This window comes from Podarcis tiliguerta (assembly GCF_965153285.1).
Source record: "Podarcis tiliguerta genome assembly, chromosome: 17".
NCBI classification, from domain to species: domain Eukaryota; kingdom Metazoa; phylum Chordata; class Lepidosauria; order Squamata; family Lacertidae; genus Podarcis; species Podarcis tiliguerta.
Window position 1 is genome coordinate 878,454 of NC_139550.1, and position 26,265 is coordinate 904,718.

At 42.8% G+C, this 26,265-nt stretch overlaps 2 protein-coding genes across 7 annotated transcripts in view; one reads left to right on the top strand and one right to left on the bottom strand.

Annotated features, from left to right (window-relative positions):
- Positions 1-1,758: 1,758 nt before the first annotated feature.
- USF3 (upstream transcription factor family member 3) lies at positions 1,759-23,345 on the top strand (the record flags this gene model as incomplete). Of its 2 annotated transcripts, XM_083419192.1 has the most annotated exons (7): positions 1,759-1,814; positions 6,881-6,963; positions 7,216-7,277; positions 9,282-9,310; positions 9,481-9,563; positions 10,271-10,367; positions 11,632-23,345. In XM_083419192.1, 5 exons carry the CDS (start codon positions 7,234-7,236, stop codon positions 18,057-18,059), a joined length of 6,681 nt encoding a protein of 2,226 aa, XP_083275318.1. In that variant the 3' UTR covers positions 18,060-23,345. The 2 variants fall into 2 exon arrangements, with proteins under 2 accessions (XP_083275318.1, XP_083275319.1); XM_083419193.1 differs by lacking the exon at positions 6,881-6,963 and having other exon boundaries at positions 1,761-1,814.
- The window catches only part of SIDT1 (SID1 transmembrane family member 1), a gene marked incomplete at its 5' end in the record, with an annotated part of 52,437 nt that continues 44,591 nt past the window's right edge, over positions 18,420-26,265 (bottom strand). For all 5 annotated transcript variants that reach the window (XM_083419828.1, XM_083419827.1, XM_083419829.1 and 2 more), the window contains one exon: positions 18,420-25,611. In XM_083419828.1, coding sequence (XP_083275954.1) covers positions 25,549-25,611 — 63 coding nt within the window. In that variant the 3' untranslated portion in view covers positions 18,420-25,548. The remainder of the gene's footprint in view (positions 25,612-26,265) is intronic.

A 26,265-nucleotide genomic window follows, 5' to 3' on the forward strand; every position in this document is an offset into this window, starting at 1 on the left:
TGTCATGCTCTAACTGTCACTTATGTGGGGATAGGCAAGAGAAGCTTGAAAGACTCCAGTCTAAAACATTTAAATAACATTACCCCCAAAGGAATATTGGGAGTTGTAGTTTGTTACACGTGATGGGCATCTTCAAAGTTTGAGCATCTTCAAAGTCCATGACACCTTTGGTCAAGGCTGTTCGCCAACTGGAGCGCTTGCAGGCCAGCCAGTGTTTATACAACATTTATTTTTAGATTTGCCTTGAGAGAGTCTTTAAAACTCTTCTTAACCACTGGAATTCCGCTTTCCATAGAGTAGTTGCTTTGGAAGATGATAGTCAGGCATCTGTACACCATGACTAGTCCAACAAAGTTGATGTTGAAGAATCATTGCTTTGACACTGGTAATCTTTGCTTCTTCCAGTTTGCCTGTCTTCCCAAGTGATGTGTACAATTTTTCAGACACCCTTGATGGAATCTTTCCCAACGCCCAGCCATGGGCATCAGTAAGTTCTCAATAAGGGCTGGCATATTTCGGCAGGAATCTGGAAAGAAAACAGGCCACACGGGGTTTTTTTCACATGCTCCACTTCGAAAGCATCCTTTGTTGTTGCTGTTTAGTCATTTAGTCGTGTCCGACTCTTCGTGATCCCCTGGACCAGAGCACGCCAGGCCCTTCTGTCTTCCACTGCCTCCCTCATGCTGGTAGCTTCGAGAACATACCATATAGCAATATATTCAACACAAAAGCTACAATTTGTTGTTGACAAAGGACAGCTGTACATACAAAGGGCACCATTACATTCAGTAGCTTAGAGCCTCATCAGACCCAAATCCAGCCCTGGTTGCAGGTTCAATCCCCATACGGGACAGGTGCATATTCCTGCATTGCACGGGGTTGGACTAGATGATCCTCTGGTCCCTTCCAACTCTGTTGTTGTTGTTGTTTAGTCGTTTAGTCATGTCCGCCTCTTCGTGACCCCCTGGACCAGAGCACGCCAGGCAATTCTGTCTTCCACTGCTTCCTGCAGTTTGGTCAAACTCATGTTGGTAGCTTTGAGAACACTGTCCCACCATCTCGTCCTCTGCTGTCCCCTTCTCCTTGTGCCCTCCATCTTTCCCAACATCAGGGTCTTTTCCAGGGAGTCTTCTCTTCTCCTGAGGTGGCCAAAGTCTTGGAGTCTCAGCTTCAGGATCTGTCCTTCCAGGGAGCACTCAGTGCTGATTTCCTTCAGAATGGAGAGGTTTGATCTTCTTGCAGTCCATGGGACTCTCAAGAATCTCCTCCAGCACCAGAATTCAAAAGCATCACTTCTTCGGCCATCAGCCTTCTTGATGGTCCAGCTCTCCTTTCCATACACACTACGAAAGCATCCTATTACCGCGCATATGTTTCCTGCTGCGCTTCTCTCCGGCAGATTTCGGCTTCTTTAGCCCCGCCCTCCCAGCCGCTCATTGGCCTCTCCCGCAGTTCCTGTTCTCTCTCTCCCCGCCCCCGCGCCTCACGTCAATCTAACCTTCGCGTTGAGCCCGAAGCCCGTGCGGGCCTCCGTCCGCGCCATATAAGGCTTGAAGTGGGCTGGGCCGCAGCCTTTCCTCCCGGGCTCGACCTGCCCTTTCCCCCTCTCGCGGTCGCCGATTGGCTGTCGGGCGGCCGAGCCGGCTCTCCATTGGCTGTCGTGCCAGCGGAGGGGCGGCACCCTGGGTACCTGAGGAGACGGTCCCGGCGGTGTGGCGAGGAGAAGGCGGAGCCGCCGTGAGGGGAGGAAGAGGCGGAGGATGGTCCCCGCGGTGGGGCCGCAGCCGCCGCTCAGCCCGCCCGGCGCTCCGGCGGTGAGTCCCTCAGGTCGCGGCGTCGTGGCGTGGGCGGCGTGAGGGGAAGGCCGGCTCCCCTCACACACCCGGCCCGGCCCGGCCCGCGCCTTCCCCGCCTCACGCCAAAGTGACAGTTCGCCCGGCCGGTTGTCAGGGGCCCGACGGGGCCGCCTCCGTTCGGGGACGCGTCGAAACGTGTGTATTTGTGGGCCTTCCCTCGACGCCTCCCCCGGGGAGCTGCTGGGGGGCGTCAGGCAGGTGGGGGTCGCGCCCCATCCCACCCCCAGCTGCCATACATGGTGGTGTATTGGGGGAATTATCCAGGGCTTTTATTATACAGTGGTACCTCGAGTTACATACGCTTCAGGTTACAGACTCTGCTAACCCAGAAATAGTACCTCGGGTTCAGAACTTTGCTTCAGGATGAGAACACAAATCGCACGCGGCAGCGGGAGGCCCCATTAGCTAAAGTGGTGCTTCAGGGTAAGAACAGTTTCAGGTTAAGAACAGACCTCCAGAACGAATTAAGTACTTAACCCGAGGTACCACTGTACTGTACCCCTAAACATTTTTTTTTAGAAAAAAAGCACTGGAATTATCATCTGAGGGGAATTATCCAGGGCTTTTATTCTGGGGGGACGCGGAGCCCTCAGCGTTTTGGGCCTCTAAGTTTGGCCTCATTCAGGGGCAGTACAGTGGCACCTTGGGTCAAGTTCCGGAGGCCCGTTCTTAACCTGAAACTGTTCTTAACCTGAAGCACTATTTCTGGGTTAGCGGACTCTGTAACCTGAAGCGTCTGTAACCCGAGGTACCACTGTATTTCAATATGAGTAGGAAAAGGAGAGGACAGTGGTACCTCGAGTTACAGATGCTTCAGGTTACAGACTCCACTAACCCAGAAATATTACCTTGGGTTAAGAACTTTGCTTCAGGATGAGAACAGAAATCGCACAGTGGCGGCAGCAGGAGGCCCCATTAGCTAAAGTGGTGCTTCAGGTTAAGAACAGTTTCAGGTTAAGAATGGACCTCCAGAATGAATTAAGTTCTTAACCAGAAGTACCACGGTATTTGCTGCTGCAATACATGATGTTCAGTATTTTGGGAATTATCCAGTGCTTTTTTTCTGTGGGGACGCAGATCCCTCAACGTTTTGTGCCTCTAAGTTTGGCCTCATTGAGGGGCAGGATTTCAATATGAGTAGGAAAAGGAGAGGACAGTGGTACCTCGGGTTAGACGCTTCAGGTTACAGACTCTAACCGCTAACCCAGAAATAGTACCTCGGGTTAAGAACTTTGCTTCAGGATGAGAACAGAAATCGTGCTCCAGCGGTGCGGCAGCAGCAGGAGGCCCCATTAGCTAAAGTGGTGCTTCAGGTTAAGAACAGTTTCAGGTTAACAACAGACCTCCTGAACGAATTAAGTACTTAACCCGAGGTACCACTGTATTGGGGTAGAAGGTGTTCGCTAACACGATCCAGAAGGGAGGCAGGCATGCATTAAGAAGTGCAATACAGTGGTACCTTGGGTTACATACACTTCAGGTTAAATACACTTCAGGTTACAGACTCCGTTAACCCAGAAATAATATCTCAGGTTAAGAACTTTGCTTCAGGATGAGAACAGAAATCATGCGGCGACAGCAGCAGGAGGCCCCATTAGCTAAAGTGGTGCTTCAGTTTAAGAACAGTTTTAGGTTAAGAACAAACCTCCGGAACGAATTAAGTACTTAACCCAAGGTACCACTGTACTGTACCCCTAAACATTTTATTAAGAAAAAAAAGCACATATTATTATTATTATTAAAAGTGCATATTATTATTATTATTTATTATTAATTATTATTATTATTATTAATAATAATAATATAATCTCAGTCTGGGACTGGCAATATGAAGAAAATAATAGTGCTAAGTTTTTGTACAGGGCTTTTGTGAAGATTATTGAATTGAGATATGGAAACGTTTTGGAAGTTATGAGATGCCAGATTAAGATGCCATATAAAAATCACATCCTCCTAATTTGTATGACTAGTGAGTTTCCTTGCTCACATGGCTGTCCTGAGACACCTTTCTGGTATTATTGCTGTTTTATAGTTAGGACATACACTTTCATTATTCAAGCTAAATGTAATAATGGTAAATTTATTCTCTTGTTTTTGTTTTATTATATTTTGTGTTTAAACGCTTGGCAAAAAAATGTAAAAAACATGAAAAAGGGGGCAAGCATTGGGGGAAGTTTTGGTACTCTCACTCGCCATTGAATTCAGTGTCTTTTGACTATATGCTATTTTGGCTTTAGGCATTGTCCATGGAACATAACCTCGGCATAAATTGGGAGTCGCCTGTACTTTTAAATTTTCTTCTATATACTTAACTTTACATTCTGACAACCATATTAAGAAACACAGACTACAGTCCTAACAATGCAGTTCCACTTGTGTCAGTTGAGTTTAGAGGGATTAGTTCTCTGGCGATTGTATAGGATTGCAGCCTCTTCAAAAGTAAATCAGTAAATACTACTTTCAAGTCAACATGGTTAGGATTAAGATTGATTGGTAGCATGCCCAAGCATTGTTTTTCTGGTCCCGCTACAAATTTATAACACCAACCCCCTCCCACACACATCCCATAATCCCGTCCAATACATACAGTTGCATCAGGCATTAAATAAAAGTTTGTCTTTTAATTCTGAAATTATATTTTTTGCATTTCCAAAATTATACCATGGCCTACTGTAATTGAGGCTTTTCAGCCATGCCCCCAAACGCCTAGCCTGAATATGAGTCCTATAAATGGAGTTGCCTATTTTAACTTTTTGGTTGGTCCTTATGAATATAGTATCCTGTCAGTGCTTTTATTTTTTATTCTAATGGACCAGCATGTGTACAAACATTTTATATATAGACCAGTTTTTGTGTTTTGTGTATTTTTCATTGCTAAATTAATTAACTCCTCAAAGTAAATTTCTCTTGCAAACTCATTATTGTTAAGAGAAAGTAAGTACGTTGGTTAACCATTCTTATTCTGTAAATCACTTGCAGTTTTTGATGACTGCTAGCTCACTGAAATTCATTTTCTACAAGAGTCACTTCCAATTGTTAAGAAAATCCACAAAGCATTGCATACTTTACAGAAAATTCATTGCAGTTGGAGTGTTGTGTGAACTGCATTTAATAAGAAGTGAGGATAGTTTATATTCTCCTCAAACAACATATCATAAGGAAAATACTCAAAGGATCTAGAGGGTACTTGCAAGAGCCTGTAAATTCTCCCAGCAATGCTGAGTCCCACTGTCCCCGGAATCAATGTCTTTGTTTATTATGATGCTTTGTCCACAGAGTTGCTTGTTCTGCTCTAACACTGCTTGCCATTGGCTTCTACTAAACTCACAAGATCTCAGCAATAGGTACAAAGACAGAGGGAAATAAAGTTTCCCTATCCCCAAGCATGATTTATAGGATGCTAACTTACTAGATGCTACTAGTAGGAAACTGTCTGTGGACAAACACCGGCTCCCTTGGCCTGAAAGCAAGATGAGCAACACAACCCCATAGTCGCCTTTGACTGGACTTAACCATCCAGGGGGCCTTTACCTTTTTACCTTACTAGTAGGATACTAGGGTGGGGGGTCTGATTTGAAGTAACAGGTGCAAGTAAAAGAAAAAGAGAGCCAGGTACCATATTGGCCTGAACATAAGCCGCACTTTCCCCTCAAATTCTGACCATGAAAAGTTAAAGTGCGGCTTACATTCATTACCTTACACCGCCAGCAAAGCGCTGCCTCTCGGCCGCTCCCAAGCGGGGGAAAGGGGAAGGCTGCTGGCAAAGTGGTGTGAGGGCCCCCCCCCCCAGGAAGCAGCCCGGGTATTATTATTTTTTCTTTTTCCCCATTTACATTTAAAGGTGCAGTTTATATTCGGGGGCGGCATATATTCGGGCCAGTATGGTATCTCTCTTGATGTAAAAACCATGATCACCCTTCCAGGCCTTATACATGAATGGAGCTGGCACATGAACAACGAATGTGGCTGTCTGGCCATGTTTAGCTTGGCCCTGTGCCTTAATCTCTGAAATTATTATTAAAAATGAATATACCACTTAATGCCCAGTTGGTTTCTAAGTAGTTTACAAAACAAAAAACAACACTGTAAAAATACATAATGGTATGCCATAATTGAAGTCCACTGGAAAACAATCCAATTGGGATGTTAAAATGCAAACTTCAGTGATTAAAATATTCATTGAAACAGCCCCATTAAAACAGCACAAGAATTAAAGCAGGAGACTTAGGTGAAGAGATCAAGGGTATGCCAGGTGTGTCTTCAAAAGGCAATGGGATGCCAGTACATTCCACAACACTGGTGCCACGAGTGAGAAAGCCTGACACCACATCATTAGGGCATGAATGATAAAACTAATCAGGTTCTGTTTGTTGATCTTAATGGTCTTACTGAGCAGTGGAGGTGAAACTGATTTTTCAGGTAACCATGTCCAGTGTTGTTTAGGGCTGTATATGTAGGTAACAAGATGTTAAAACTGGTTCATTGACCTATAGAACCATAGCAGAACCTTTAGTGCTGCCCAGTACATGCCCAGTAAGAAGCACAATTAACCACCTGGGCTATGGCATTCTGTACCAACTGCAGTCTCTGGACTGGTTGTAAGGCAGCCTCACATAGAGCACATTACAGTAATACAAAAGTGAGGTTACCAGCACATGAGTCTCAGTAGCCAACTCAAACCCAAGAAAAGTTGAGTTTGGAAGTTCATAAATATTTGTGGAGTTCCATTTTACAAAGAGGGAGAATGTTGAACCAAATTTAAGCCACACTAATGGTTATTAGTGGTACACAAACCAGATCATTGTATCATTATATTGTAATGTGTCTTGGGAGGGCAGATATGCTGAAAGGTGGGGTAAAAAAATCTATTTAACTACAGTAAACTAAACAGAGCTTGGTTTCTCTCCCCCTCCTATTACTCAAGTTTCATTTAAAAGAATGTATTTAATTATTCCAATGACTGTAACCTTTAAATGTAAGCAGAGGTCCTTAGAATTCCAATAAATTCTGTCTGTCTCACTTAGGATTGTGAAGTATGGTTTGAGAAACACCAACACAGTAGAAGCTGGAGTACTATTGCAGTCTTGTAAACAGCCACTCACAGGTGGTGAGTATAAATATTATCTACCTAGTCACCTGTAGAGAAGATTTGCATGGTTCCATCTTCTTTTAGGCTACAAATGAGGCCTAGCAGGCTAGTTAATGTCCTTTGTGGTGCAATTTATTAGGTTATGCTGATCTAAAAGAAGCCAGTGGAAGTTTAACTGTGAAGAAAAAAATACTTGAGAGTCAGGGTTTTCAGATGGAACAATAATGATTGGTGCTTCTAGAATCGTTACTTTTGGTTCTGTTCTTCTAGATCCTCATCTCTCAAACTATGCCAGAGATGACAGAGAAGGCTCCTCTTAAGAAACAACACCGGTAAGTGTCCTGTTCACAAATAGAATTACAATGCAATTCTTTGCCTATCTATTTGGAAGCAAGCTCTGTTGAGTTCAGTGAACCTTACTCAAAAAATAAGTGTGTGCAAGATCATCCTTGTCAGTCTCTCTTATTATGTGTCAGCTCCTTGTAAAAAGCCACTACAGATAATGACCTGGGCAGCCTTTGCATCAAATTAAGTGTAGGTCAGTCTAATGTAAAATAGTTTTCTAGGCAGGTGGTGGCAACGGGAGCATAACAACTTAAGCTTTTACAAGTCTTGCTATTAGGTGAAGTCAAAGACTCTCCAAAGATGATTATGTTCAGTGTTACAGTGGTACCTCGGGTTACAGACACTTCAGGTTACCGACTCCACTAACCCAGAAATAGTACCTCGGGTTAAGAACTTTGCTTCAGGGTGAGAGCAAAAATCGCGCGGCAGCAGGAGGCCCCATTAGCTAAAGTGGTGCTTCAGGTTAAGAACAGTTCCAGGTTAAGAACGGACCTCCAGAATGAATTAAGTTCTTAACCCGAGGTACCACTGTATGGTCCTTTCCATGTCACATCTGACACTTTAAAATTTACATGCGACATGAAATATTTACATGCAACATGAAATATGACCAATCAATAATAAACTCCTGTTCTAACCCTTTGCTGAACTTCCCTTATAACAAGATAAGGAAAAGGTCTCTGCCAGCAATGTGGGGACAGGTCCATACTTATGTGCCACATCACCACTGGTGTACACTGGTACTATTCATCTGAACAGTACTTTCTAAGCCCTTGAGTTGAATGTGCTTTAGTGTTTTTAACCCACATTTTATATCCTTGCATCTGCCAAGTTTCTTATATAAGACCTCTCCAGATAGGTTATGTTACTTCTCATGTTCACTAGTGCACCTGCAGAGAAATGGAAGCTCAGCTGCACCACTGTTCTTATTGCTGAGTTTCTTAGTCATTAATAAGTACAGTTTAAGAATAGTCCTGTTTACGAACTGTTTGGTTTACGAACTCTGCAAAACCGGAAGTAGTATTCCGGTTTGCGAACTTTACCTCGGTCTAAGAACGGAAGCCGAACAGTGGAAGGGCATCAGCGGCGGGAGGCCTCATTAGGGAAAGCGTGCCTTGGTTTAAGAACGGTTGGACTTCCGTATAAAGGTGGGTCTCAGTAAGGTAGAGAAGGTATGTTGTTGTCTTTACCCAGCTCTGCATAGCCTGCACATGAGAAGTAGTTATAACTTAATTTGTTCTCTTTGGTCGAGTTTCTAGTCCCATGATTGGTATACAAGTGTGCAGTCAAACCTACAAAATAAGGAAACTTAGTGCAAAAACATGCTTAGGATAGTAAGAATACATAAAATTATGATAATTTCCATCAGTATGAAAAATACAGCACCAACAGGGCAAGAGTTGCTTTGAAGTAAATGATGGCTGTTCCTTATATAACACAGTACACACATCATTAAGTAGTACTATGCCTTTGGCAGGCAATTGGCAAGCCAAAGTGGTAGGACCTTTTCTGGGGTGGCTCCCAGATTCTGAAACTTTTTTCATCATAGAGATTAGCATGGGCTCTATGCTGTGGATTTTTAAATGGGCTCTACAGACTCACCTTTTTCTTTCTGCCTTTTCCTAAAGGCTTTTTCTACAGAGGTATCTACAAAATGTAGCCCTGTTTTATTAATCTTTGTAACTGTTTCAAATGGCCTTTGTTAATGTGCTGTTTTTGTTAGGTTGTTTTATATTTATTGTTCTTTTTATGATATTGCAAACTGTCTTGGCTAGGCTGTGTCCCAAAATGTGGCATATATATAATTTATATTTACAGAAAAAATGCAAGCCAGATATATATCTTGGGGATCCTTACAGCAAATGTGGTTATTTCTCTTCTCCCTTTTGTGCATTCACTGGCAGATTAAAGAAAATAGATTGATTAAAGAAAACTTCCTAGATAGCAAATATTGTAATTTAGCCATTTACATGTTACCCTTTTTTTAACAGAAAGAAAAACCGTGAAACTCACAATGCAGGTAAGAGCTTCAGTGCAGCTGTTGTCAGAATGGAGCAAGCATTCCTCTTCGGGTTCTTCCTTCCACCAAGCATGCAAATACATGCCTTCGCAATCAAAAGAGAAGTCTTATTGTTTCTGGATATGCTATCAATGTACTGTTATACACCTTATGTGTTCTGTTTTTGCTAGTGGAGAGGCATCGAAAGAAGAAAATCAATGCTGGAATAAACCGAATTGGTGAACTAATTCCATGCTCCCCAGCGCTGAAACAAGTTAGTCTGCTCTTCATGGCGGCCGAATATTTATTTATTTAACAGAATTTATATACCGCTTGGCTGTAATAAAACCTCTAAGTATGAAATATTTAAATTATCAATGAAAACAGTTAAAACAATTTAAACATTTAAAGATTATTAGAATGATCAGTAAAGAGATGAAAAGACGTCAAAATCTACATGTGTGGATAGGCTTGCTAAACAAAAATGATTTAAGCGGTCACCGAAAAGAGTACAGCGTAGGTGCTTGGGCGATGTCAATAGGATTTCCAAAGTGTCGGTGCTGCCACACAAAAATATCAATTTCTTATAACTGTGTAATGAGTATTATGTGGCACCTGCGGTGCTAGTTCCAGTCAAGTGGGCATATGTAGGAGACATGCTCCAGCAAGTAAACTAGTTTCAAACTGTTAATGTCATTATATACTAACAGTAACACCTAAAGCTTGGCCCAAAAACATATTGCCAACCATTGAACATAGGTGTTAGATACTGACAGGGTCTCACTTCTGTTCAGCAACCCTGCATTGCAGTCATCCAATACTGAAGTTGCTAGTGCCTGAACTGCTGTGGTATACAAATTTAATAATAATAATAATAATAATAATAATAATAATAATAATAATAATAATGAAGTAGGCCTGTTTGTATTTCAGACTGAGTCTCTGAATGTTTTTCCTAATTATCCACATGTTCCCTTGCAGAGTAAGAACATGATCCTTGACCAGGCATATCAATATATAACAGAAATGAAAAGGCAAAACGACGAGCTCCTGCTGAATGGAGGAAACAATGAGCAAGGTGAAAGGACTGGCTAGAATACTCTCGCTAGAATACCTCTGTTTTTATTGTACATACATTTCAAACTAAACATTCTTTGTCTAACTGCTACTCCACCTTTCCTCCGGAACTGTTATCAAATGATAGATTCGCTATCCTGCAGATTGAATGCTGTTTGCTTAATATTTGTGTTTTGGATTGTAATTTTCCTTATCCTAATAAAAGTAGTCCCAATCTTTTATTAAAAAGCAGATTTGCTAATTTTATACCTTGCTAACAACATAATCTTGGTGTGCCGGTATGCTAATTCTCTTTCACAGTACAAATTTTATATGAAGAAGTTGAGCATGATTGAAAAAAGCAACAGTAAAGTTAATTCTAAAAAATGTTGCCACACTTGTAAATTAAGTTATAGAAGAACTGTAATTTGATAGTTTTTCTAAGTGAAGTTGCCTCTCAGCTATAATTGGAGCTGTTTTCTTCATCCAAACTAAACAGAAAGAATAGGGTATTTCTGAATATTCTGCAACATGGATGAAATCCAAGTCCCAGTAGTAGTTGTTTATTAGGATTTACATTAGATGACGCCTGTTCATTCTATGATCCTCTAATTTTCATACGACTAATTATCCTTTTTGGAAAAAAGCAGTGTGAACTGGAACAATAAAGAAATAATAGAATGAAAGCAATAGAAATATTTCCTTGCTGAGAGTATTTATAAGGCTGTAGTTTTCTTCAGATGATGAGTTTGTGAAATACAGTTAACATATGCAGCTGCTCTCTACCGATTCAGGACCGTTGACCCCTCTGCCCAGTAACGACTGGCTCCAATTTGCAGTGGGTTTTCTTTCCTGTTACCTATAAATATTGTAGCTAGAGATGCCTGGGATGTGTTGCATGCAACTTGTGTGCTCTCCTTTTAATTCTAAGTCTCTAAGGATGTAATCTGAGTTTGAGTACATATTACCAGTGCTTTTTTCTGGGGGGATGCAGGGGTACGCATACCCCTAAACATTTTGTGAATCTTTGTACTTTTGTCCATTTATTTGTCTTTATTGTTCCCGATTTGAACCATAAAATGGTGGTTTTCTTGAGTCAAAATGAGAGTACCCCTAAACATTTTTAAAGAAAAAAAGCTCTGCGTATTACAGCAGAAACCTATCTTGAGGTGATGAAATGGCTTTCTTTAATGCTATTTTCACTTGCTCCTAAAACAAATCAGCCGTACTAGACCTTTGCAGAACCTTTGGTCATTCGGATTTATTAATTTTTTATTTCTCTGCAGCTGAAGAAATAAAAAAGCTCCGGAAGCAGTTGGATGAACTTCAGAAAGAAAATGGGCGCTACATTGCATTATTGAAAGCCAACGACATTTGCCTTTACGATGACCCCACTGTCCACTGGAAACGGAACCTCAAGCACGCAAAAGTTTCTGTTGTTATCCCCAGTGATCAGGAGCAAAAGAAGAAAGGGAACCTGAAAAATGCAAAAGTGTCTGTTGTTATCCCCAGTGACCAGCTGCAAAAGAACATCATTGTATATTCCAACGGCAGTCAGCTTGGTGGAAGCAACCAGGGGGCATCAGTCCAAGGAATAACCTTTAATATCAGTCACAATTTACAGAAGCAGACGGCTAATGTTGTTCCTGTCCAGAGGACTTGCAACTTAGTCACTCCTGTGACCATTTCTAGTATCTATTCCACAGAAATCAAATCAGGGGCTCAGACTTCAGTTTCTCCACTGGTATCCGGCCCATCAAATCCAGCCAAGAAAATTATTGAGCACTCTACCTCTGAGAACGAGCAAGGCCTACCTACTAGTTCTAGTGCTGACGGCTCGCTGAATCCCTTGCAGCTAGTGAGGCTACAGCCTGAAATTCAGAGTTCTCCACAAGATGAAGATGACATCTCCAAATCTAAAAATAAACCAGAGACTTTCAAGTTAATTGAGAAAGCGGGTTCGCCTAGCAACAGCCTTCCTGTCAGTGCTAGTGTAGACAGATCTCTGGCTCAGCTGGCAGACATGCCCCCTAAAGAGGATTCAAGAAATGGATCCCTAGAAAGCTGTGTGGTTTCTGCAGCTGATACCACTTGTACTCCGTCTGTAATGCTCTCCATTGATGGAAAGCCGTCTGCAGGAAACATCTTCAAAAGCAGCGGAGGACCGGCAGCCTCTGCTGTAGAAATCCAGAAGGCTGTAACAGAAATTAACACTTTGCCTGCTGCTTCTATAGATAAGTGGCCTTTTTCCAGTTCTTCAGCTGCTGGCACTTCAAATTCCAAAACCATGGGTAGCCTGACGCGAATGACTTCTGCTGGAAACACCCAGACTACTTGGACTACTTTGCAACTAGCAGGGAATACTGTTCAGCCTCTAAACCGTACTCTGTCCAGCATAAACGCAGCCCTCTTGAATCAGCCAGTTCACAATGCTAGCATTACAGCGCCCACTCCTAACAGGATTTTGGCAACTACTCCCAGTTTAAATAATCCTCTACCTGCTGCTGAACAAACAGCTGAGCAAATCATGGTTACTTTGCCATCTTACCCATCCTTACCTATGCAGCCACTAGTCACTAAGACTCAGGTTCTAGCACAACCTGCAAACGGCCTCCTTCCATTGAATCCCCCTATGCAGCTGATTCAGGTGCCCCAGCCAGTAGGTCCATCTGTCACTGCACCACCTGCGAAACAAAAGGTTGTCATTTTACAGCCTTCAAATGCCAGTGCAGGTCCACCAGTGTTGAGAACTGAAGTCCCCAACCAAACCGTTAGCCAGCAGATTGTAATTATACAGACTGCTAACCCAAATCCTCTCTCCCTTTTCTCTGCTCCTCCTCCTCCTCCTCCTCCTCTCAGAATGCCTATAAATGGAGCCGCTCCCTCAGCAAGTGCTAGTAATCCTATGCAAAATGCCCCTGGCCCCCATATGTTTGGTGGGAAGCATCTGGTCCATATTTTGCCAAGGCCATCTTCTGCACCATCTTCTGGCTCAACACAAACGTTTTCAGTTGCAATGGCTAACCAACATCTTCCACAGACTATTTCTTTAAATGGGCAGCTGTTTGCATTGAAGCCTGTGAAGTCCTGTTCTGGAGGTTCGGATCAAACCCCTATGCAAGTTATTCAGCCTACCACCAGTGAAGATCCAAATACAAACGTTGCCCTCAATACATTTGGTGCTTTAGCTAGCCTCAATCAAAGCATATCGCAGATGGCTGGACAGAATTGTCTGCAGGTGTCTACCAGCCAGCCTACAAATCCATCAACCGTCAGCAGCCAAACCACACCAAGTACCCATGTTCTGCTGGCAGCTGCAGCACCAACCTCTTCTGCTGCTGAGAATGTAACGTTAACCAGTGTTTCGTGCTCAATGGGTGCTGCTCCCCCCAAAACCTCATTTGGTCTGGGTTCAAAATGGTCTAATAAAAGTACTAAAAAATGCTTGGTGGCCAGCAGCAATCTTGCATGTCGAGTGAATTCTTGCAAAGATTTGAAGAAACTTGACAGTGGGGATGTGGAGGCTACCCCTGAGCATTCAGGAAGTGACATCTTGCTTGAAAACATGCCTGATAATGTGGTGTTGCAAAGCTTAGCCATATCACAAGCAAATAGGGTAGCACCGAATGATGTTGCCCAAAATGATGCTTCCAATTCCCATCCCAAAGAGAGACTGCGGGCTGAACAAGACATGGAAACTACCCTGGCCTCTGACCTGAATGCAGCTATAGTGCCGAGATCGTTGCCACTCGAATCGGCCTCATCAGAACAGTTTGAGGTGGTTGCTCCCGTCTCCAGAGAGTGTGCATCTCTGCCTCCTCAAACTAATTCAGCAACAAATTCTAAGTTATCAGAATCATCCAAATGCATCCCCACCAGCCCTTTAACATCTTCTGACTCTCAGGTGACAGCTTCTCATATTTCTGGGACATCTGTGGCAAACAGTGGGGCGAGTGCAGAGGGTGTGCCCAGAACAGAGGTGTCTGAAATCTGCACAATGGAACAAAATTGTTCCATAGTCATGCAGGCCAGTGATTTGTTAGAAGAGCAAGGCCTGACCAAGATTTTCTCTGATTTCAGTAAAGTGGGAGAAGCTGTAGAAAAAAACTTCTCGGTCCAAGTTGAACACCCTAATTTTCGCACCCAAAACACTAAATCAATTATAGACTCGAATGACTTGGCAGAGAAGCAAGAGGGGCTCTTGCTGGTGAACACTGAAGAGGAAAACCTTGCACAGTCTCATTCCTGTACCTCTGAACAAGAAACAGTCGCTGCTAACAGACAAGCAGACTCTCCCATGTCAACTAGCTCAGGCAGCAGTTGTGGATTCTCAGTTGCATCCATGTTGCCAGACACATGTAGGGAAAATGTTCCCAACAACACTTCAGTGAATACATGCAACAGCTGTACGTTTTCAGAGCAAACGGATATTGTAGCTTTGGCAGCAAAAGCAATTTTTGACCAAGAGGCCCATGCAAAAGCATCAGTGTCGGGAGCTGCTGTTTCCAAGGATGATGGAGTGGCATCTCTAAGAAGAGACCAGTCTTTTAAGTCTCACACCATTAAAGAGGCAGACCAGATAGAAACAGTGCCAAGAAATTTCAGCACCCAGAATGCAGTGAAAATAAACGTTGATAGGTCAGTCGAAAAACAAAGCTGTTCCGTTGGAGTGGAAGTGCCCAGTGTAACCTTGCAAATTCCAGCCTCCCAATCTTCGAGCACTTCAAGCTTAAGTGTCAATAATCTCATACATCAAAGCTGCATCATCCACCCTGTTGTGAGCTGCTCAGGTTTACCCCCAACTTCAGACCAATCAGCTGTTCCTGTGACCATGACTCCATCCATGCCCACTAATCCATATATGACTCAGTCTCCAGGACATTCTCCAGTGCTAATGACAGATTATGCTTCAGAACAACTGTCTGCTGTTCGGACCAGCACCATGCAGGCTTCTCAGATGCATGAGCCACACTTAAAGCAGCAAAGCCAGGACAGCCGCAAAGACTCTGTCAAACGTTCTGTTCCAGATGATCACCTGCTTTCCACACCGAAGAGACAGAAACACTGCCAGGCGGCACCTATGCAGCTTGAAGGGATGGCTTTGCTGAACCAAACAGCTGACGATATTTCAGATCAAAGTCGAATCCTTGTCAACCAGATCCCCCCCAACTCCTCCAATATGGCAGTGTCAGGGAGCAGTCAAGGGCACACGGATAGTCTTAGCCGGTTGTTCCCAAGCAGCAATTTTGTGCCACCTGCTCTGAGGCAAGCTGAAATCCAGTGTAATTCTCAGCCTTCTGTCCCGGATCAGTCAGGACAGCACCTGCAACCTATTCAACATGCTCCCACTCAAGGAATGACCCACCTTCATAGCAATCCGTATATAAAGCAGCAGCAGCAACAACAACAACAGGCTGGACAGTTAAGAGAAAGACATCAGTTGTATCAACTCCAGCATCACATTTCTCATGCAGAAAGCCCTATCCATTCCCAAGCCCTCAGCGTCCACCAGCAAAGAGTAATGCATCAAGAGGCACAAATGCAGAAGAAAAGGACCCTCATCCAAGCAGCCCAGCCCACCACACTTGCTTTACAGCAGAAGCATCATGGAAACGACCAGTCGCGGTCAAAGAGCAGCCAAGCCCACCCCCATCACCCGCAGATGCAGCAAATGCAGCAGCACTATACATCTTCTCAGCCTGAGAAGACATGCGAGAACCCCACTGCAAACAGAACTCACCACAACCATCCCCAGAGCCATCTGAATCAGGACATTCTGCACCAGCAAGCACCAGATGTGGGCAACAGACAGACAGGTTCTGGAGTTTCTTCTGAACATGTGCCAGGACATGGCCAGATGCAAAGACTTATGACCTCCAGGGCTTTGGAGCAGCAAATGGTGTCCCAGCCTAGTATTGTCACCAGGTCATCCGACATGACCTGTGTCCCCCACAGACAAGAAAGAAATAGGGTTAGCAGCTACTCCGCAGAAGCACTTATTGGAAAGACTCCCTCTAATTCAGAGCAGAGACTAGGAATATCCATTCAGAGCTTGAGGGCTTCAGATAATCTTGAAATGAGAAATTACCTTGATGTGTCTAGGAATAAAGGATTGGTCATCCATAACATGCAAGGACGCATGTCAGTAGACCATACGGTTGGAGCAGATGTTCAAAGACTCTCGGAGTGCCAGACATTCAAGGCAAATGGCGCTAACCAGCAGTTTGATGTGCAGTCCTCAAGGAACAGTGAAATAGGGACCTCAATGTCATCCCTCAGAGGTATGCAGACACAGGCTTTTCGAATTGCCCAGAATGCTGGACCACCCATAGACAGACAGAAGAGGTTGCCCTATCAGCCAGTTCAGGGCATTTCAGCAGGAAATGTCCTTCCTCCCCCAAGAGACAATGAAAATACATGCCACCAAAGTTTTATGCAGAGTTTACTTGTCCCTCATCTCGGAGAGCAAGTCGGTGGAGGCCAAAGACCAATTGCAGAGCACCAGAGAAATCCGCAGTGTGCCACTTCTTCTATTGTTGAATATAATTGCCCCCCAGCAAGAGACACTATTCACATTCGAAGAGAAGGTGATGGTCAGAACAGGGAAAGTTGCGATATGTCTCTTGGTGCTATTAATAATAGGAACAATGCATTAAATATTCCCTTTTCAAGTTCCTCTGGAGATATTCAGGGTCGCAATACAAGCCCCAATATTTCTGTTCAGAAATCCAACCCCATGAGAATGACAGAGAGTCATGGAACCAAGGGTCACATGAATGCTCCAGTTTCTAGCAATGTGCATGGAGTCGTCCGACCTCCTCTCACCCACCCGCCCGTCTCTCGGAACGCCGAGCAAGTCCCACCATCAGTTCGTCAACCAAATTCTTCAGTTACTCAGCGATCAAGACATCCTCTCCAGGATAACAGTGGTTCTAAAATTCGCCAGCCCGAAAGAAATCGTTCTGGAAATCAAAGACACGGAAATGTCTTTGATCCTAGTCTTCCCCACCTTCCTTTGGCTGCCAGTGGTAGCATGATCCTTGGAAGGCAACAACCTGCTCTAGAAAAAAGAGGCAGTATTGTGCGATTCATGCCGGAAGGACCACAAATGACTAATGATAGCGCAGCTCCTGATCAGCACAGTCTGTCTCAAAATTTTGGATTCCCTTTTATTCCAGAGGGTGGAATGAATCCCCCAATAAATGCCAACGCACCGTTCATCCCACCAGTGACTCAGTCTAGCACTACTCGAACAGCAGCCCTGATTCCAGTAGATCCTCAAAATACGTTGCCATCTTTTTATCCGCCATATTCTCCTGCCCATCCCACCCTTTCCAATGACATTTCAATCCCTTATTTTTCTAACCAGATGTTTCCTAATCCAAGCACAGAGAAGCCAAGCGGTGGAGGTTTAAACAATCGCTTTGGCTCCATCTTGTCTCCTCCCAGGCCAGTGGGATTTGCCCAGCCAAGTTTCCCCCTTTTGACAGACATGCCCCCAATGCATATGGCCAATTCATCCCACTTGTCCAATTTTAATTTGACTTCTTTATTCCCAGAGATTGCTACAGCTCTTCCTCCAGATGGTTCAGCAATCTCGCCTCTGCTCTCTATAGCGAACACATCTGCTTCTGATTCTTCCAAGCAATCATCCAACCGGCCTGCTCACAACATAAGCCATATTCTAGGTCATGATTGCAGTTCGGCTGTATGAAATGCTGTGGCCAGGAGTTAGAATGGTGAATTGTTTTATGTGTGTAGTATGCCTATTTGTGTATATACATGCATGTGTCCATGTATGCATTTGGGATTGCCATCCTTGAAACGGCCACTCGTAGCATCACTGTTTGTGGGGAGTATATATACAATAGCAGGTGCTTCTGTATTTCTACATACCCGTGTTGCTAAAGTAGCAGGTGCCTATCTCAATGCTTACTAGCAAGAGTAAGAATCCAACACCTTGATCTGTCTTAACAGAGTTCCAGATCATCGCCCCCTGTGCCAAGATGAGCCTTGTGCAAAAGGAAGTCCAGGGAAACTGAGGAGTTGCATTTATAGTTCTTGGAGAGTGGAGAGGTACGTGAGGGTCTCAAACACATCTCAAATTGGTACAGAGGTTTGGAGTCAATGCACACTAGGTCACTTTTACTATTTGTGTTGAAGTTTATCATAGACATCTTTCATAGGGCTGACTTCGTGTGATAATTTCTGACGGGCATTTAAAGCTTAGTGCCATGCCTAGCCTCTGAGGAACTGTATTAACGTATTGTGTAATGGGAAATACTGCCTCTCTTCTGAAACATATAGTTTAATGCTCTCCTCCTGAGGCTTTTATTTTTAGCATTGTTTCTGCTAACAATCCATAGAATTTTTTTTAAAAAAACCATTTATGTTCAGTTCAGTTCATACATGTTGATTTCTCCCCCGCAGCTTGTATGCTGTGAGTTTCTCAGGGTATCCTTTTTGTGTCTTGCTTATCACTTTTTTGAGGAGGGGAATTATCTCCATTTTTACCATTGTAATGTTTTTCTTTCCTTTTCCCTCAGATAACTCTTGTAACCTGAGAGCATGTAATAGGAACATATTGCGTGACAAATATTGTTGGGTGAAACTGTAGGCAAATACAACATTAGTATTAAGTGCTTATTTAAATGTATTCGTTTGCACTTACAAAGCACCTTCTGTCCAGAAACTCTTTGCTGGGAACAGAAAGAGGAGCGTGTGAAGTTTTGAGCACTTAGCAAAATGGGATGGTCTTGATGAGGCAAAGTGACAGCGGAGAAGCACTTGTCAGTAACTTAATAGATGAAACGTGGCAAGTAACAGGTGAATGGCGCTCATTTTCTCTTGTAATTGTTACAAATGCTTTTTTTTTTTTTTTTGCACCCTTTTGGATAGTTTAAAACATACAGCAATATTGTTTCAAAGAGTCTTCCTCAGCTGATGGTAGCCAGGCTGTGACCCTGGCAGTAAAAAAAAATTGGCCTGGGCTTCTTCCTTGGCGATTGTTAGCTTCTTTGTGGGATTTAAGGGGGGAAAAACTTAGGCAATTAGATTGCCGGAAGAACCTTAGAGGTAGCATATAAAGGGATCTTAGAATGGGTATAGTATATAGTCATTGCTTAGTAAATGTGCTGAAGTTACAGCGTGGGTCTGCCTTGGAATAGCAATTCAACAATGTCCTCAGCAGCACCAGTTGCTTTTAGGGCCTCCTGTCCCAGAACAGGGATCCTCCTGGGAATTGTAATCTCCAGTGGGAAATCTGAAGTGGCTTGGTCAGAATCAGAACTGTAGGAATATCCGCAAGCTCAGCTTTCTAATGAGTACCCCAGAAGGTTCACTTGGCCAAACTGGAAGTTAGCTTTCTAGTATTGCAGTGGCTCATTCTCAGACGGTAAGGTAAAACAGAGTGGAACAGCTTCCACGGACCTGCATGACACATGCCTGAAAACAGAGGGAATTTGAATCTTGGACTCTGACTTTCTGCGTACATCTAAAAGAAGGGTGTGCAAGCTTACCATTGATTTATAATAGCATATTTCTGCTTTGAAGGATGTGCCTTCAGTTTGCCCGGGAGTTCAAGTGTCCTTATGTACTTCAAAATGCTATCTCTTGGCTCACCTTTTCAGGGTAGGACCCATGGCCTGTTGCTTTCTTCTAACTCCAGCTATAGTAGCTGCCACATAACATACATTTCTGTCAATCAGCAATGGCAAAACAAGCCGTTTCCTCTTAGAATCCAGTGTGTGAAGGTAAACTTAGAACCCCAGGGCATCCAGATTATTTTTGAAACTGCGAACAGCTCTCTTGGCCATAGTTTGTGCATAGCATGTTGGGGGAAGCATCTAGCCTTATGGTGATTTCAGTTCCTTGGCTTGGCAGGGTCATTCAGCCTGGATCTCTGGGTCTGCAGGTGCTTGGGGAATTCATCACTGTGAAAGAATGTATGCTACCATAGTTGTAATCACGAGCTCGGTTCCATATATATTGTCTCAAGAAAAGGGTGGATACAGTAATTATTTTCAAAGGGCATACTAGCATGATAAGACATATGTATGCATGTGCAGACATCAAAAACACACGGATTCCTAGCATAATTTTTTCAAAAGCAATTGTCAAGTAACCAGTTATTTGGATTCTTCATTCCATACGTCATTCCACCTACTTGGTTCAGTTTGGAGACTTCTCTGTGTTGTACGATTTAACTACTTAAGAGATGTCATAGAATTGTCTCTGAGTTTCTGATAATATCACTTGGATAATGTCTGAAATGAACATCTGACTATTTCTTCGAAGGCTTTATCTCTTGCTGCATAAAAGTCTTGTCATTTGCCATGATTAATAAGTAAAGGTGGTGTATTTGACATGCCTTACTCCATTTTCTAAGAATGTGGAGTTGTTCCTTAGTGTTCTGCTCCCCCCAAAAAGCCGCAGGACCCCTTAAAAATCCTTAACTATTCAGCCTGTTTAAGTTTGTTAGACATGCACTAATTGTGTTTGAGGGTTGTTGTTTTTTTTGTAGTTCAGAAATCAGAAGGACTATCTCGGTTGTCGACAGAAAAGTTAAAAATTCACATCAATTACCGGTATTATTTGCTAAATTTATAACACATTCTAGTGAAGGAGCCTAGGACAGCATTCACATCAAATTCCTGAAATTTCTACAAGTAATTTAATTCTGTAATGAAAGAGGACATAGCAGGTTAGCTCTATTCTGTTGTGGGCCCCATGCTAGGGGGTAGAAGGGGCACTTTGCTGTGCTACTAGTATACGCATGCCGAGTTTCTGTTTTGTCCCAGCGAAAATGGAGAGCTCTGTGTTGCATTGGTTAGTCAAGTATTTTTAAAAGCACTTGAAAAGGTCTGCAGTGTCTAGACTAAACTTTATGGAACTATGGACATTTTCTTTTTAAAAATTATTCATAATTAGTACACACTGGTTTTTCAAAAAAAATATTCTGGTCTTGAAAACGGAAGGGAAAGAAAACTGCTACTTTATAGAAATTATGAAGTTGTGCCTTGACACTGCGTTGGTGTTGCCTCACTGTTCTATAGCTTACATTGTTTCATCACCTTCCACCCCCCAGTTTTAGTTCGTTGTGCTATACCATTAGTGGTACTCCTAGTATTGAGAAGAATCAGTTTTCTTATCATTTTGCGTCAGAGGAATTCAGGTTAAATACTCAAATAATGAGGAGCTGAGGAAACTTAAAGAGTGACTTTCCAAGACAAACATGGCAAGTTACAATCCTAGTTTTCCTGGGTTACCTTTATACGATTTTATATTTGTCATAGAAGTTCATTTCTATGCAAAAGGTTGTGCTTAGGTTGGGAATTCTGTAAACTGGTTAGATGTGGTTTAAGTGCAGAGAACGGGGAAGGGCTGGAAAACAGGCCATTCAATATGAGAAAAGGCTTCTGCATGTTATTTCTTCTGAGCCAGTATCTATTGTGACCCTCCCCATGGTTTTTATTTTAGTTCTGCCTCTGCCATAAAGTTAGCAAGACATCTACAGAGCTGGGAGGGTGTATGTTTTAAATTCTGTAAATTGGTGTCTATTTCCCACTTTTCTGACAAAGGAAAAAATTAAGACTGCTAAACCGTTCAGCGTGTTCTGTGGTATAAGCTAGATCAATGACTTCTGTGGGCTTTATCTATATTGAATCTTCTTACAAGGACTTTCTGGTAGACACAACTGTGGTAGATAGCTGCTAATGTGAACCTTAGTGCTGTTAAGACCTTTTTAAAATGTCTGTCTTGACACTGTCTGCGGTGGCAGTTTTGCTGTCATAAGTGCTGGAGGAGCTTGAGCGATCGCAGGGAGTTCTGTTTAGCCGAAAATTGTCATGTCTCAGTAGAATCCTTGGAGTACAAACTGATGCAAAGTCCATAAATTCAATCACATCTTATCTCCTCCTTTCAGGCGGTCGTGTTCTTCACTAAAGAGCCAACATGCAGAGATCTTCTCTCTCTCCTTTGCAGAATGTGCTGAACAAATTGGTCTGTTATGTACTAGCAAGCCATTTGACTCATAATCTCTTAGCTTTATTTTCTTAATACCGCTGTCCAGTTTAGTAACATTGCTGTCCAATTTTGTCATCTTATCAAGATCTTTTGCATTATGTGTGACCTTCTAACCAGGGCTGCTTAAGGGAGTTTTAAAAAAGCAACACTTGGCAGTTTGTAGGTCCAATGGGATGCCAAACTGGACACATGAACCATTGTGCTGTTCTCACTGTCACATGCAAATGAGTTGCATGTAAATATAGAAGCTTTAACGGAGTGTGCATATCACATCTTGTATTGTTTCTGCTGGGTGCAAGCAGACAGCCCCTTTTAATGGGAGCAATTATGGAAAACTGGATACCATACAGATTATAGGTTGTGTGGCATCCAGCTTTGGTGAATTGCTTCATCTCCAAGCCAGAAGCGGACATTCCGATACCCTTAGGATTCCCTTAAACAACTCAGAGTGAGCTACGCTTCCCTCTTTTCTTGAAAGTAACAAATGTATTCCCTTGATTTGCGCCACAGTTTTTCTGCAGCGCATCCCCTAAAATCCTACATACAGCCTCTAGATTCTTTCAAGCCCTAGTACAGAAATGTGTGGTGATGCTGATCAGGCACACAAATTATTGTAAATAAGATTTTGTTCCATTTATTTTGACATCTTTTTACAAATTCGTCGCATTCAGATGTAAATATTTACAACAGTGGTTTTGATGAAAGGTCTCAGATTTTTATTAAATGTAACAATTTATTGATTGTAAAAATTGTATAGATATGAACAAAATGGTATTTTATTTTAAAAATGTACAGTTTGTGTACTTTCATTTTTGCGTACTCTAGATACTTTCTAGTTCCACTTCCTGTCCCCCTTCCAGGAAAAAAACCCCAATGCCTGTGATCCTGTGCTTAAATCCCGGCTGCAAGTTGCAGCCAAAGTTTATAAACTGTAATTTTTTAAAGAAAAAAATGTAAAGAATTTAAAGTCAAGAAATTCTTTTTGTGGTTTTTAACTAATTTTAACTTCTTTGATCTGCCTACTTCTGCATTGTAGATATATTTATCATTTTAAATGGGCTAGCAAGTTTCACTTAAGAATGCCTCTATGTTTACAATCTGGGTCCATATACTCTCATGTTCCTTTTTTATCTGTTAGCAACTTTGACTAGCTGATCCAAATTCTGCCTGTCACCCCAACTCTGGCTAAAGGTTTGGGGGGATGAGACCAAAAGAAAGAGCCTGATTTGGCCTATTCTCCTGGGTTCCCTTCCTTCTAGAACTTTATAGCATATGGTTGGTCTGTTCAGTATTTGGACTGTGCTTTTAAAGAAAGAAGAAAAGACTGGCATGAACATGAAATGAAAGGCTCTAAACTTACAAATCAAAAGCAGAAGGAAACTGCTGTTTAAACATCTATTTAGGTAATGGAACACTGAAAAATGCAATGTATAATACATATGAAGTAACAACAGTGCTTCACTTACATTCTGTCAAAAGTTCTTAGCTGAAGGGCAGGCTGATATTTTAGCCATTGACAATGGAAGGCGTCCTGAGTCTCAGAGACAGAATTGTGCCCATAGCTACCAAGTTTATGTCCGAGGTGGAATTTGAAACGGAGCCTTTCCACCTCACACTGTCCCATCGCTGGCCACAAGTTTTATGAAATACAAAGGTTGATGAGGATTTGAAAAGGGGTTCAGGAATACCGTCTCTCCAGACTCTTGAGTTCAACCTCCAGGCAGCAGGAGGTACAAGTTAGGGGTGCAGAAGAAGCTTTGGGTGGGTTTCTTTTTTTTAGTTGATATAAGAATCGAACTAATCTTGTTTGGAGTTCTCAGGTTTCTTTTAAACATTTGATTGCATTTGACACGACGACATTGTAAAGCACATCAGTGCAGCATTTCAGCACCTGGTACTTTGATACAAAAGTACTTTTACCTAGGTAAGCAGACAGCACAGTCTGAGCTGGTTGAATAGCTGGTTTCAGAATTAACAGCAGAATGGGCAGATATTTTGGTAGATTCCAGTGATACACTTTTCGAATACCTTACCTAGTCATAGTGAACCAACTTTTGATTCAAAAATTTAGCAGAGCAGGGGACAAACAAGAAACGCGGTGCCCTGCTATGTATAATCTAAAATAAAGCAATTTAGGGAAAATGTAAGAGTTGCTTCCTAAAACCATTCCTCTTCCTCTTATCAAGAGAAAGGCATACTTAAGAAAATAATCCATTTGGCATTCACAGCAAATGTTAATAATCATAATTGCAGCTTTCTGAAAAGAATTCCTGAGCTGCCTGCTGCAGCAACAGCCAGAAGAGACAGGGGACTCACAGACCTTGAAGTATCGTAACACTGCAATACACAGAGCCTTTTACCCTCTTTGAGAATAGAACCAACTCTGTCATTTCAGGGGGCTGAAAAATGGCTTTCTAAATAATAACATGATGGCAGGGAGAGGAGCGGCAGATTGTGGATGAGGAAGAGAACATCTGTAGCCCAGATTGGAAAGCTCCTTTCCCCTTTGAGCTGTGCTATTCAAATTAGCCAATAAATGCCTCTCAGAGGAAGAAGGGTACGGGGGTGTGTGATTTTTAAATCGGAATTTAAAGAAAATGGTGGTGGGCTGTTATTGGCAGACGGGGGGGGGGTGTCAAAGCATTTTTGTACAAGAGCAGATAGGATGCTCCATTGTAAACTAATAGTGATAAATTAAGCAGTTGGGTATGAGTAGTAAAAAGGATAACAGCTTACCATATACATCTGAAGAATCAGACTAAGAACCATGGCTTCAATTGCCTGATTTTTCAATACAAGAGATCTCTCAAGTCTCATCACTATTGCACTTATACCCGCTGTTTCTAGGCAGTGAGCGAAAGCGTAAGTTCCACCACTAAAATTAACATTGGGGAGTAAATTTTATTCTTCATCAGATGGCTGAAAAAGATCTGCAACCCCCAGATCATTATTCTCATCTCTCTACTTTCTACCAACAATCTGGCATACAAGCCTGAGCCCTCCAGTTGCAAAAAGATTCCTGTCCTCTGTTCAGGTCTTCCTTATTTGCCAGTTAAACATGTTTCTTCCCAGTGTGTACTTGATGCGCTTTGTGCACACTAACAAGTTTGTTTTCCGTCACCTGTCCTGGGCTGGCAACACAATGGGTTTGAGCAAGCATCACCAAAACTTCCTGCCGTTCAGAAAACGGGTATCTTGTCTCTCCGCACAGAATCCAAGTCGTCATCCAGAGTCAACAGGACCTGGAACAAAGCAGAGCAGAGATTGGAGTCTGGTTTTTCCGGGTGGTTCTGCCGGACACACTCTCCCGTGTCAGCAAACCCAAAAGCAGGCAGGCAAAGGTCTACTCAGCCTCCTGCGGAAGCAGAGCCAACGCCCATGGTGCCCCAGAAAAAAGGAACCTTTCAGTTTCTAGATGGTGTTGCCCACTCCCACCAACCTTTGGGAACAAATAACGGTGGGGAGATAGCTTAGTTGATGCAACATGCGACTCCTCATGTCAAAGTCATGGGTTCGAGCCCCGTGTTGGATGAAAGATTCCCGCACTGCAGGGGATGGAAGTAAATGATCTTTGTGTTTCTCTTGTGTGATTATTTTAAGCAGGAAATGAGTACAGTGGTACCTCAGGTTAAGTACTTAATTCGTTCCGGAGGTCCGTTCTTAACCTGAAGCACCACTTTAGCTAATGGGGCCTCCTGATGCTGCCGCGCCGCCGGAGCACGATTTCTGTTCTCATCCTGAAGCAAAGTTCTTAACCTGAGGTACTATTTCTCTGTAACCTGAAGCGTATGTAACCTGAGGTGCCACTGTAAGTCTGACCTGCATGTCCATTAAAACGACAACAAGTATTTAAGGTAATGTGTGCGAATGCACAGAGTGTGCTATGACATGGAAGC